Consider the following 13,417-nt stretch of genomic DNA (forward strand, 5'->3'; position numbering starts at 1 on the left):
TGCAGAAAGAGTAGGAAAACTGTTATAGTGTTCTCCATTTCCGATTATGATATATTGGTTATAATGTGCCATAAATTGATGATTGATTCTTTTTGAAATCCCGTTTTGTAACAATAAAAAAAAACTGTCATATATATGAATGCACATATTACAGCATATTGTAAAACTTTTATTACATCTATATCGTGTAATTTTACAGAAAAAACAAGATATTATTATTGTAATTAACGCATCACTCCACCCTTACTTCAATGGGACATTGAAATATTAATCAAGAAAACTGACATGAACTACACAATTAAGTTTTTTTTCTGGTTTTATTTTCTCTTAAAACTTTTTTCTCTGAAAAAATCTTTGAAATGTTTCATATAGTATACAAATTAAAAAAATTATGCATATATTTTGTCAATGGTTTTGTTGAATTGATTGCGAGCAATAATTGTCACTGAGTACAGATATATTTATCCTTTTGGAGACTGATATATTTTGATTGCTATTTTCATTTGAAACATATTAAAGTCTTTGTTTTATAGTGTTATAAGGTGTGTCATTCAATTAGGTCTGAGTCCAAAATTGATCTTGTCCTAGAAAAGACAGCTCTTTTCTTTTTTGTAAAATTCATTTGGGTAAGTTAAAAAACACATCAAACTTATATATATTAACTTCAACTTAAGATAGACTCGGGCAGTGGGAAAATATTTATATATCAGCATATGTGTAAAGATAGTGCCTAAATACATGTCAAATATCTCAGTGATATCTCAATACATCATTTTCATATGACGTTTTTGGGAAGTTATTCCCCTTAGCCGCCATCTTGCAGGGCAAAGTAGAGAATTTATCCCTATGAGTAACCAATTTGAAACATTCATGCAAGAAATGTATGGGGGGAAATATTTACAATCATAAAATCATTTATATGCATAAGAAAAGAAGTGTTATCTTTACATCAGTAACCAGAAACATAGATTGAACTGAATGATAAAAATATCTGGGATTGTTGCCCTACAATATGGTGGCTAAGGTGAATAACTCCTAGGCAAAATATTCCATGGGAAAAGGGTCTATTCACTAAAAAGTTCTTTCAAAAAGGAGGCTACAATTTTATCAGTAAAGCGCCTTTTTTGTCAAATCTTTCAAAAATAAATAGATTTTGAAGCTCATTGATATAAATGGTTATGGTTATGATGAAAGAATTTTTTTTTTAAATATTTGTTTTGTTAAATGATATTTTAAATATTTGACTCATCAACTTTTTTGGTACCAAATTGTCGTCATGGCTAATGCTGAAAATATATAAAAGTAAGCAAATTGTTATGACATTCAAATAATTCCACCGCAATATCAATGAAACAATAGAACAGGTGTCAATACAATATTCGCTTCATAATTCTGCTATAAGAAAAAAAGTAATCTCCTTACCTTATCTTTAAGCTGCACACTTTTGTCTAATACCGCACACCTGGTGTTTTTTTCTGATTTTTTTTTATTAGTACAAAACACAATGAACAAAAACACAAAGAAAAATACCTTACTTCCTAAAAAAAATTCAAAACATATAGAGCTCGATAGAATTTTCATTTAAATTTTCTACGAAGTGGTCAGTTTTCATGTGGTCAGTTAATATTGTAAATATTTTTTCAATAAAGGCATCTTAGTGTTACTGCTTTATTTTTGCTAAAGTAGCATAATAGTTTGTCAAATACATAATAAACAAGTTTTGAAAAGTAGAATATAACTTTTATTTAATTGTGCATAAGCATCTTTGTCCAGTGTAAGTTATTTAACTTACCAGGTCATACCTTGTCAGGTAATCCTTCTTGATCTTTCTGTCATGATAGATCATAAATGACGTCACCGACCTAATAGAATGAAGCACAGAGTAACAAGGGATGGATCGCTCATGTTCAAAATTTTAATATATGTACACGATTGTTCAAAAATCTTAATCATTTTACATTAGATGTTCAACCTTAAATAGCTGTACAAAAATAACACACATGATGATGATTTAAACAACGTTAAACATCTACAAACAAGAAAACATTGATGTAACCATCAATTGTCGCCCGGAAAATAAATAAAGTAAACAATGGAAAACAATGGAAATGAGTCTTGATCATGAAACTGCTTCGATATGTGTGCGTCTTACTGATGGAGACGATAGTTGCGAATATTTTGAAAACTTATAGTCGGACAAAAATCATACGAAAACGATACCAATTTAAACTTGATCAATTCCTCAAGTAAATATTGGTTGCATAAAATATAAATTGAAGTAAGATGCATGCATCACCTATATTCAAATATGTATTAATTTTCAACCAAAGAATATAAAACACGAACTTTGCAGAGTACGTTTTCATGCGAGAAGTAAAAGTCGATGTTCCAAAAAAGGGATCTGTCGTTTTTTCGATCGTAAATGATAAGCAACTTTATAAATTAAATATGAAAAACATATATATGTTTACAGATTCACTTTATTGAAGTAAATATCTTATGCATCTCGTATTTTCTAAAGGGAAAAACATTCTGGTTAGCAATCTTTTCAATGTTTAGAAAACCTTTAGTTCTGAGCAAATTCTCCCAACCCAATCTCCATACATCAACACTTTTACTTATATGTAGAGAGCAGCCCGGTCCTCCGGGCTGCAATAACAGTAACCATGGTGTAGTCAATTCAGTCATGTGACATGTGTCTTATTTCCCTACATGAGCTCTATGACATATAACATAGATATTATATAACATTAATTTGCAATTTTCTCATAAATGAATCTTGAATGAATTATTAACTCCACTGTAAAATTTAATGAATGGAAAAGAATCAGCGAACAAGAGCGAAATTAAACGCTTCATGAAAACTGCTGTAGGACTCGTTAAGATTTCCAAAGAAATATTCCCTGAAATATGTGAAATTTACAGCAACTAATGTCTGTTTAATAGATACATGAACAGGTGAATTTCACTGAGCAAAAATATATAAGGGGCATAAAAAATGGGAACCGTCATTGGCGACAAATACTTACAACAACCAATGCAATGTTTGCGAAAATTTAACAAATAATCACTGATGATGTTTGAATGAATTTAAGACACATAGCAAAATTGAAAGACATCATTTTGGGAATAGTATACAATGTTTTAAAGAAATAATTGACAGTAAAAAAGCTTAGTACTCCATGGTCCCCATATTTTTCAAAGATGAGTGAAAACAACAACGTGTAAGAATATATGTACAATTATTTTTAAAAATCAAAAATTGAAGTTATCCGCGTTTGTCTGAACTTCAAACAGATAGTGAAACTTGATATCATTCCTTTAAACCTTTAGTTCTGGAGATAAACAGGAAAATATGTAAATAATTGATCAGAAAAAATAATCTTTCTTTAAAACTCTAGAATGTTATCCGGACAAATAAGACACCCTTTTGAAAGCGACTTACCCGCTCGCCACATTCACCATTTGAATAAGTAGTTTTTTCATTTGGAAAATACAAATCGGTGAAAAGATTTTGGTCAGATTTCTTTTATAAGCATATGACATTGTCGTCTACGAAAGTCTACTTAAATCACTTTTAGATAATTTTGACTGTAATCAGTAAGATTTGTTTTCTTGCCTTGCATGTTTTGCAATAGTTTATAACGTACATAATCTATTTAGGATTTGCAATTAGTTTCATCTCATACTGTTCGTGATTTGTTGTACGAAGTGCAATCATATAATATCTATACTCTGAGCAGGATTCTCGTGGCTTTGAGGGGACAATTCCACCCATCTTTACACATCCAACGCATCACAGAAGCTGTCTTCTTATTTCCAAACAAACCATTTACATTTCCACAGGTACAAGAATGGAACCACCAGCCCGATCGACAATAATCAGCACATCCATTTCTTTTATCGTTGTCAAATGTGCTGAATTTCATTCCATTTGCATCTGTTTGTTTATAATCCTTGTTTGTCATACAATCTAAAACATCAACTATTAATATATATAATTATTTAGGTATTTAAAAAAACTGCCAGAATTAATATTGCCTGACTATTTTATTTTTTTTTCAATGTTTTCTTTCTTTATACGTAGGTCATAGACCATACTTATGAAATTATAAATCAATATAGAATGTATAGTAATCAGTTTTATATTGATCTAAACGATTTAAGAACTATGAATTACACATAATCATAACTAACCCTGCTATAACTGTGCTCTGCCAAGAAAAATTCCAACATGTACCCCAAAAGAAATTTTATATAAAAATCGTATAAATCCCTTTGTCAAGCTTACGCAATTTTTATGAATGGGGAGAAATTGTACAAAACATATAAGCATAGTAAGGAATATTTTATGATTATTTTTTTTGGAACGTGTTGTTTTATTGTATATTGTTTAAGGTCCCATTCCAGATTATTTACTCATACAGACACGCCACCGCATGCCGGTGAAGGGATTCAAATTTAGACCTATACTCAGCACTGAGGGCCATTGAGCAGTTAGGGCTCTTTATCGTGCCAACACCTACAGCGATTTGGGAGCTACGTTTTTAAGGTTATATATTTCCGAGAGACCCGTGACTTTCACTAGGGCCTAACGCTTGGCAAAGTAACAGTCTGACGTTTGTGGCAGCGCCGCGAATGAGAATCGAACCCGAACCTCCCGATCAAGGAGAGAACGCTCTACCACTAGGCTACCATGACGGGTTTAAACATGTTGAAGAATGTATCGAAATCCTCGGTTTATTAAAACTATTTTTTTGGATTTGAGAGTAGGATAACTTTAAGTTCCTTAGCGGATTTGTCATGGAAATTTTGATTGGTTGATGGGTTGATTGATGGTATTTTGTTTAACGTCCCTCTCGAGAATTTTAAACTCATATGGAGACGCCACCACTTGCCAGTGGAGAGCTGCAAATGTTGTCCTATACTTGACACTTAGGGTCATTGAGCAGGGAGGGAACTATTTTGTGCGCCAGCACCTTCTGAGACACTGGACTTTGTTTTATACGGCCGAAGGACCGATCTCCTCGTCACCTAGTAGGATCGACTACTTACTGTGCGACTCTATAGAGAATATACAATAAGTAATCTATGTTCCAAGACATCTGGTGCGGAAAGTTGGTAGGTGCAGCATCATTTTCAAAATACAAACCATATAAGCAAACGAATTGAGTAGATGCCATTGCGGAGTCTGCATACTTTACTTTTTTAAATATCAATAAGGTACACACATATTTATAAACCAAGACCGAAGTACCTGTGATTCATAAAACTACCTATTTACTGTATTTGAAGCCATATTCAACGCATGGCCAGTATGCAGGCACCTGCAGCAGTATTGTGATATCACAATCAATTTATAAAAAAACCACTGAAAACAATGGTTGCAACAGTTGACCGAAGCTGTTTATATGAACAGAAAAAAAAGGTTATGCAAGTCTATCGCAAATAGAAATATTTTAAAACGTTTCGATGTTTTTAATGCAAAAGAGGGTAACACAGAAATTATAAGTTGCAACAGAGGGGTAACACAGAAGTGATAAGTTAGTGTATCGTTCATTAAAAACATATCGTCATGCAGTCTTAATTATTTAATAATATTATTAATATATAAAACAATTATAGACTCTTCCTTTGTTTAATGTGCTTTGTTATTTAAAATTATCAATATCGACCTCATGATCAGCTTTGCCTCATTTAATATTGATAGTTATGGATACCTGATATGGCAAGAGATGAAAACGTAAGGGTGGATCTGAATGGTCATTCATTAAAAATTAAATGACAAAGCAATCAGAATATGTCAACACATTGTAAAGTTGATGATACCAAACACAATTAAATACATAAGGTAATTGAAAGAAACACCAATAGCAGAAACCATCATAAAATCTTAATTTCACGGTATTATAAAAATGACAAACGCATGGTACAAAAATATACAGAAAAGTACCGAGAATGGGGCATATTTATCAGAAGAATTATAAAGCATATTCACCAAAGAAAGAGTCAATTGTCAAAAAAAAAATATAATTCACAATCATTGGGCCGTTTTATACTGAATTATTTTATTCCAAACTGAATTTGATTTTGAGATTGTTCATCAAACTTATCAGGGCATAGAGAATGTGACCAGTTAATAGGGGATGTTTTCTTACCTTAGGCACCTTATGCGACTTGCAATTTAACTTGTAGTCTAACTTATTATTTATTTGTAAATGATAAATGACGTGTAATGATTAATGTCACGCAATTTTACCATTTCCTGGTTATTGATGAATATGTATTTAAAAATTATTTAAATGTGTAGATAAATGTTTACGTAGTACATATAATTATGCTCACCATATAACCCCTTGAATCCACGTATTGTTAGATTGTATTTGGTGCTTTCATCACCAACAAAGAAATGACTGTATTCTGCCTCTAATGGTTCGTTGTCTGTCTTCAGCATCTCTACTCTCATATAAGTGTAACCATTTTTCGTCAACATGTGTATTACGTCATTTCCTGTTGCAAAATTGTACAATAATATTTTTCCATTTATTACATGTATAAATCAAGGAAGTAATTCAACAGAGATATTTGTTGCTTGAAAATGATTCCGTAAGTTGTTTTATATAAATCTTCGCATCAAAGCTTAAGATTTAATTTAAAATCTTATCATATTATTTCACAATTCAGGCATACCAATCCAAAAATCTGTTTTTTCTTTGAAGTTACCGAAACCATCTTTGTAGTCGGGCCAAGTTCTATAAAAGTTTGTGTTATCAAAACACCTTCTTTGTATCACCTAATAAAAGAAAAAGTGCAGATTTACAGTAAAACTCGGTTATAACGAAGTCACCGAGACATTTAAAATTACATTTCTATATCCTTCATTCGTTGAATCCGTATAAGAGAATCATTTAATTAATATAGCTGGGGGTCCAAGATAATTTTGCTATAGCCTTTAATTCGCGATATCCGTGTACGTACTGATCGAGTTTTGCCGTAGTGCTTAAGACAAACTAAAGGTGTTTTTTGTAATGTTAAGATTCATTTATATATACCGCAATTATATTTTACAGAATTTTGCCATGGAAATCTGAAATTAAAAGCAATTCAGTAATCAGAAAATATTTTAACAAGAATTTGCCTTCTGATGACCTACATGAATGATATATAGGTTTTGCCGTGTTACATGTAACCTTATCGTATTTACGAAGATTTACAGTGTAGTTATAAATCATAAAACAATGTTTAATGCAGATGACCTTAATGTATTTCAATACCGTCCCCCAAGAATTTAAATTAAAAAAAAGCAATTTGAGAATAATGTTAAGTGAGACAATGATTTTTTTTCAAATTAATATCTATACATTCAAAATCAGTTTGGTAAATTCTTAGTCCTATGTGCAACAGTGTGATTGATGTTTTACGAAGTGAAAAATGTACATAAAATGAAAACATTAAATAATTTGTTAGGAAAAAATTTTGTTTTTTAATCAATAAATAGGATAAGGGGTTTGAGAGTTCATACAAAAGAGGAAACTCCTGAAGTTGTCAATACATGTATACTTACTTATGATATCAGAAATTTTCGAGGACCTTTTAAAATATAAATCATTTAAAAAGAAATCTTAGGAGTTAAACTTACTTACCGCCCATTTGTGTCCATCTGAGTAAACATAAGGCACGTCAATTTTTTTATCATCAATATCCAGAGTCTCTACCGACGTCACTTCAGTAGCACAGGTGATAAAGTCTAAAGTAGGATTTTTTAATATTTCATATTATATATGGAGATTATATACATTAAAAATTTGTAGTAGCAAATAAAATAATAGAGAAGAAAATTTCAGATTTCTGTAGTATTGAATAATGATGAACTACGTATTTTTATATAAGTCCACTCAAAGAATTTTTTTCTTCAAAACATTACGGAAAAAAGAAACTATGGAATTAACTTGTTGAATAAACGTTTAAATTTATAATATTTTTACATACCACAAGGAGTGTTTTGATAATGTGTCCAATTTCCGTCTGATTGACATATAACTTTTTGTCTATATTTTTTTTCATGAGTCCAAGGGTAGCATTGGAATATCCTCAGGGAACCCACCCCGATTGTTAGAAACTGTCCCTTTGATTTTATTTCCTTTGCATTTTTCAAGCTAGGAAGAGGTCCACAATCTGCAAAGTAAATAAAAAAACAACTGATCTCTGTTCACGAATGAGGATAATTTGTTAAGTATTTTGACAAGAAAATATATATTTTTAAATTTCTTGTGGTCAACTTACAACACAAGATACACAATTTGACAAAATACACTATAATATTTTTTCTTTTTTCTTTCATGTTATGCAAAATCTACCCAAAAGTGCTATTGTAGATTCCCTATTTTTCGCGAGTACCTATTATCGCGAATAAGCTCCTCAATGTCAAATGGCGATAATAATAATTCGCGAATGGACGGTTGGTCAAGACGTTTTACGTAGATTTCAGCACCATGAAAATAAAGGCAAGTTATTTTATTTAAATTATATTATTTTATTTAAATTTATATTAAATTACGCGATAATTAATTCCACCCGTAAATTTAGGAATCTACAGTATATAAGAAATATTGTGGGCGAGACAAGTCGACACGACCCCATAATTGCACTTGAACCTAGCTCTGATGTTTTCACAGGTCAATCTTAATTTATTTTGAATAAAATTTTATCCTGCAACTAACCCTTGCATTGACCTAATAAAGGTAATCTAATAATCCAAAGCTTTATTCGGTCAATGTCCTTATTAAGCCTCGTGCACGTATTCTGATATCTAAAATTTGGTGCACTCCGATGTATAAAATTTGGCACACTCAGTCAGACTTTGGCTAGACCATCGCACTTTGAATTGACCATCGCAGTTTGGAGACTAACATGTATGACGCCAATTAAAATATACATAAAGTCACTTTCATTTCTGTAAAGTGAACAGTTGCACAAAGTGATATTCTTCAAAGTTTTCCTTCTCCTTAAAAAAACTTTAAAACTTTCACTAAAAGTTCTTTTATAATTCGGTTTTGACTAACATTTGTCATATTCATGTGGATTGAAATATGGAGTTTACAAACAGGATTTAAGCTTAAAGTTTGGTTAAACATGTCATATTGAGTACAGAGCAAACATAGACCTTCAATAAAGACTCGAAATCAAGTGACTTGGAGGAGTAAGAATCCTATTGTAATAAATTACCTGAATTTCACACCTATGTGTGCCAAAAGGACCAGGAACACATTTCATATTGATTGCACATTTGTGATTTCTGCAACCTCCAACGAAGTGCTACAAAAGTATGGAAAAAATTAAATATAAAATATAGACTCATATTTCAATTCTAACTTATGCAATATAGCTTTATTAATCAATATAATGATTGTTTCGGATAACTGTTTACTTTTTTCCTTCATTTCAGTTCTTTATGAAAGAAAAGTCGTGAGATATGATTTATAAATATATTTCAGAAACTACACAATACACCCTTTTAGAATTGGTATATACAAAGATTATAACAAATTCCCAAAAGTGCCTGAAAATATTGATATTTCTCTAGAAATGCTTTAAGTCTTTGCCATGAAAGGGGATGTGAAAACTCCCTTACACAGCATTGGGAATTTTAAATGGGAACGAAGAATCCAACCCTTGTTTTCAAAAGGTTGCATCATTAAATGTCAAAGTTTTAGGAAATACATAATAGCATAAACATAATAGTGGTCAGATTCTGTACTGTAACATGTATAAGATGCAAGTAAAAAAAAATAAGCACACCAATTTGAAAACTACATAACCATGAATTACATGTATCTGTTTAAGGAGGTTAGCTACTGTCACCATAGGTATTGAGAATTTTTTGTCAAGTATATTTTAGAAGCTACATACGTAGCTAAAAAAAAGGGGGGGGGTCACTGCGCTTTAGCTTCTTTTAACATTACGAATCAATTTATAAGACATTTTAGCAATTTATTTACATCTAACACATAAATATTTTCTTAATATTTTTCCCGTAATATTTTTTGCTAAATAAATTATTGGAACAAAAAATCATTTTATTTCATCTTAGTTAGTCACAGTCAATTTTGTGCCAACAAAAGTAGTTTCGAATTACATGTACGTCAAATAGTCAGTTATTTGACCTTTTTGGAGTTAAAAATTTAATAAGCAATTATAACATTTGAGAGTAATTAAAAAATTTTTTTAACATAAGCAGCATGGTTAAAATTATCTATAATATACAGACAATGAAGTAATAAGTGAGGGTCTGTGATCTTAATGTATAGATATAGCTAAAATAGTGTTTATCTAAAGCTTCAAAAGGCTACTTTTCCATAGACTTCCACGATATATTTTATATATATGCCAAAGATGAAAACAGAAATCATGACAGTTAATTTAGGATATAATTTAGGACCCACATAGACCATTCCACTACCTAAAATTAATCCTTGTGCAGGTTGCATGTAAAATTACATGTAGGAATCCACACTCAAAAAAATGGTGTTTTTCGAAAAAAAAAAAACTTCCGTCACGATTGTTTTTGGTATTGAATTCCATCATAGGATTTAAATTAAATATAGTTTGATAAGCATTATACAATCCAAATTTATTCCGAGAACTTAACCCTTATTTAGATTTTTTTCAAATAAAGGTTAACATAATAATCTTCTAAAGAGCTGAGGAGCACACCTCTTTAAGAAGGAATTACTAGTATTTTGTAAAAAGTGAAAATGCTATACTGTAGATCACCTTTTATTTTGCGAGACCTTATTTTCGCAAGATAACCATAGCCTCTTTTATAACGAGACATTATTTTCACAAATTGCTGTTATTCCTCGACATAATCGTAAGGAATACTAAATACGCGAGATTGAAATTTTTTCGAGCTAATTGTCTTGCATATTTACGCAAAATTACAGTTCTGACGAATAAAAAGTGATCGACAGAACATGTTCTTATACTTGTACTGGGAAAAATAATATCCATTGAGAACGGAAGCTACATGTATTACATTTAGAAATGTAACAAAATCAAGTCATATTCTTAATCCAGAGATTATACAGCTGTAATATTAATTAAATCATGACAGTTGTAACGTAAAATTACGTAATTTTACCTGTTCCAATAATGATATGTCAGCAAATACTGTTTTGGGTTCATCTGAGAGTAAATGTGACGATTGGTCCACACTGTTCATCTCACATAACAGTATACTTCTCCAGTAATTCACAGACAAACATCTTCTCCTACTGAAACATTCCTCTGTACACTCTATAAAACTGACTCCCTGAACGATGTCAATTAAGGCATCTAATATTCTCTTACCGTAGTGGATGTTCTTTTCTATATTTTGTCCAGAAAGACAGTAGATAAAAGCCATACGTAAGATCACAATATACGAGGGGCATTTCAAAAGTCCTGAGAACTGTTTAATAAAAAATTAACCGTTTTACGGAAATTATTGAGTTTGGTATCATTGGAAAGAGCAGAAAAATACACACAAAATGTGACGTCACTTTATAATTTTTATGACGTAATATCTCCGATAATGATGTCAAACTTCCGCATACTTACAATACTGACCATAAAAATGACGTAACAAAAGACACAATTTCATCAATGTAAAATGTTAAAAACAACTTTTGCTCATTACTCGAGTGCAAGCTATCGGACGTAAATGACAGTTGGTAGAATCTTTACATAGACTACAATCTATCATATGATGGTCTATTTTAGAGATCTTCTTGTTCTGAAATGGTTTAAGCGGTTGTCAAACATCGCAAGTTTTTATCGAATCTTGCTTAAAATATTACGTAAAACAGACCCAACTGTGAGAATAAGGCAAAGTTGGCAATCAAAGAAAAATTGACGATCGTGTTACTTAATTTCATGGCATCAATTCGTCAGGTGTTTTAACAATATTTGTGGGATCGATGAAGGCTCAAGAGAAGTTAAGTTTAGTGTGCCCCATATTTTCTCGTAAAATCCAAAATGGCGCGGGCGCAGTTGTAACCCCACCGTACCTCCACATATTCGCAAAAATTAATTCATGGAAATTAAATAAGATTCTACATGTCTGTGTAACTTATAAACCTTTTTTGGAGTTAAAAGTCAAAAGCAGTACCGAGTTTTTTGGGCGCCGAAGTTGAATTAATGAGAAAAAATACGTACAGAAACAAGTCAGGGGCAAGACTTTTGTACATTTTATTTGTAAACGGTAAGAGTACTGTTACTCAAAATATATTTGTTGAAAATTGCATTAATATACAGAGGCTGGAACGTTATTGTTGACAAACCAATCGTGTAGAATCGTTCGTGTATCGTGAGTGATCGTTCGTTTAACGTGCAAGATCGTTCGTGTATCAGACTCAATCGTGTGCGTTTTTAATCGTGCGAGATCGTGCGTTTAGAATCGTGTAAATTTCGTTTTGTAAGTTTTTATCGGAATGTTATTTGTAAATAAGCATTTCCCTTGTTTGTTTTTCTTAATTTCTTAATTAAAATCCAAATAAAATGAAAAAGCACAATTTACATAATAGAATGCAGAACGAACTAATTATCGCCCGTAAACAAGCAATATAGTAAGTCGTACAATATTAAGTTCTCGTCAAATAGCGCGATCAATATTGTGATAATCTTTAACGCCTTTTTGAAAAATCTGATTTTAATTATTATTTACTTCTTACTGTGGTAAAGATAATCTTGAAATCAATTTATTGAAAATAAATATATTTTTTTACAAAGATATAAACATTTTTCAATGCTAACATAACGTACTAGTTAGTCGACAAATATACATGGACACGGCATGATTTTCGGGAGTTTTGATTATCTGTGTTTATCTCTTGAGCCTATTTGTAATTAATTAATTTTAAATTTCTGTAAATAAAAAGGTTGAATAATTGGCAAGTTTATCAGACATTGAATCATTGGAAACATAAGGATAAAATTTGTAATTATAATTTAAGTCATTCCATGTTGCCATTTTTGTTCAATAGTATCCCCCTTTCTGCATATCATGATATCCAATTCAATCAAATTATACGACCCACATACATGTACATCGTCTAATAGAACGAACAAAATCCTTTTTTTTTTAGCGGAGAATTACCTTAGAAATAATTATTTTTATTCTAAAATATTAAGTCTTGCATATATTTAGTTACAGTAATATTATTTTCCGCTTCTTCCTTTAAAGTCTATGAAATAATATTGATAATTCTTTGAAATCTTAAACAAGTATTAAGCCGTATTTCGTTTTGAAAATATTGATTCCTCAATATTTTGAACTATTTTGAGTGCGGAATCGTGCGTTTGCGTTAACAATCGTGTAAGATCGTGTAACGTGTAGAATCGTGAACGTGAAATATCGTTCGTGTAACAGGTTTAATCG

At 31.1% G+C, this 13,417-nt stretch overlaps 1 protein-coding gene across 1 annotated transcript; it reads right to left on the reverse strand.

Annotated features, from left to right (window-relative positions):
* Window positions 1–3,728: 3,728 nt before the first annotated feature.
* LOC134261445 (fibrinogen-like protein 1) lies at window positions 3,729–11,404 on the reverse strand. Its single transcript, XM_062743886.1, has 5 exons — window positions 11,141–11,404; window positions 9,226–9,315; window positions 6,691–6,793; window positions 6,346–6,510; window positions 3,729–3,985 (listed from the first exon to the last, which is right to left on the reverse strand). The coding sequence occupies exons 1-5, from the start codon at window positions 11,402–11,404 to the stop codon at window positions 3,729–3,731; spliced, it is 879 nt and encodes a 292-aa protein (XP_062599870.1).
* Window positions 11,405–13,417: the final 2,013 nt, after the last annotated feature.

This window comes from Saccostrea cucullata, unplaced genomic scaffold (assembly GCF_032062105.1).
Source record: "Saccostrea cucullata isolate Sc308-1 unplaced genomic scaffold, CSIRO_AGI_Scuc_v1 ctg2376, whole genome shotgun sequence".
In the NCBI taxonomy this organism is placed as follows: domain Eukaryota; kingdom Metazoa; phylum Mollusca; class Bivalvia; order Ostreida; family Ostreidae; genus Saccostrea; species Saccostrea cuccullata.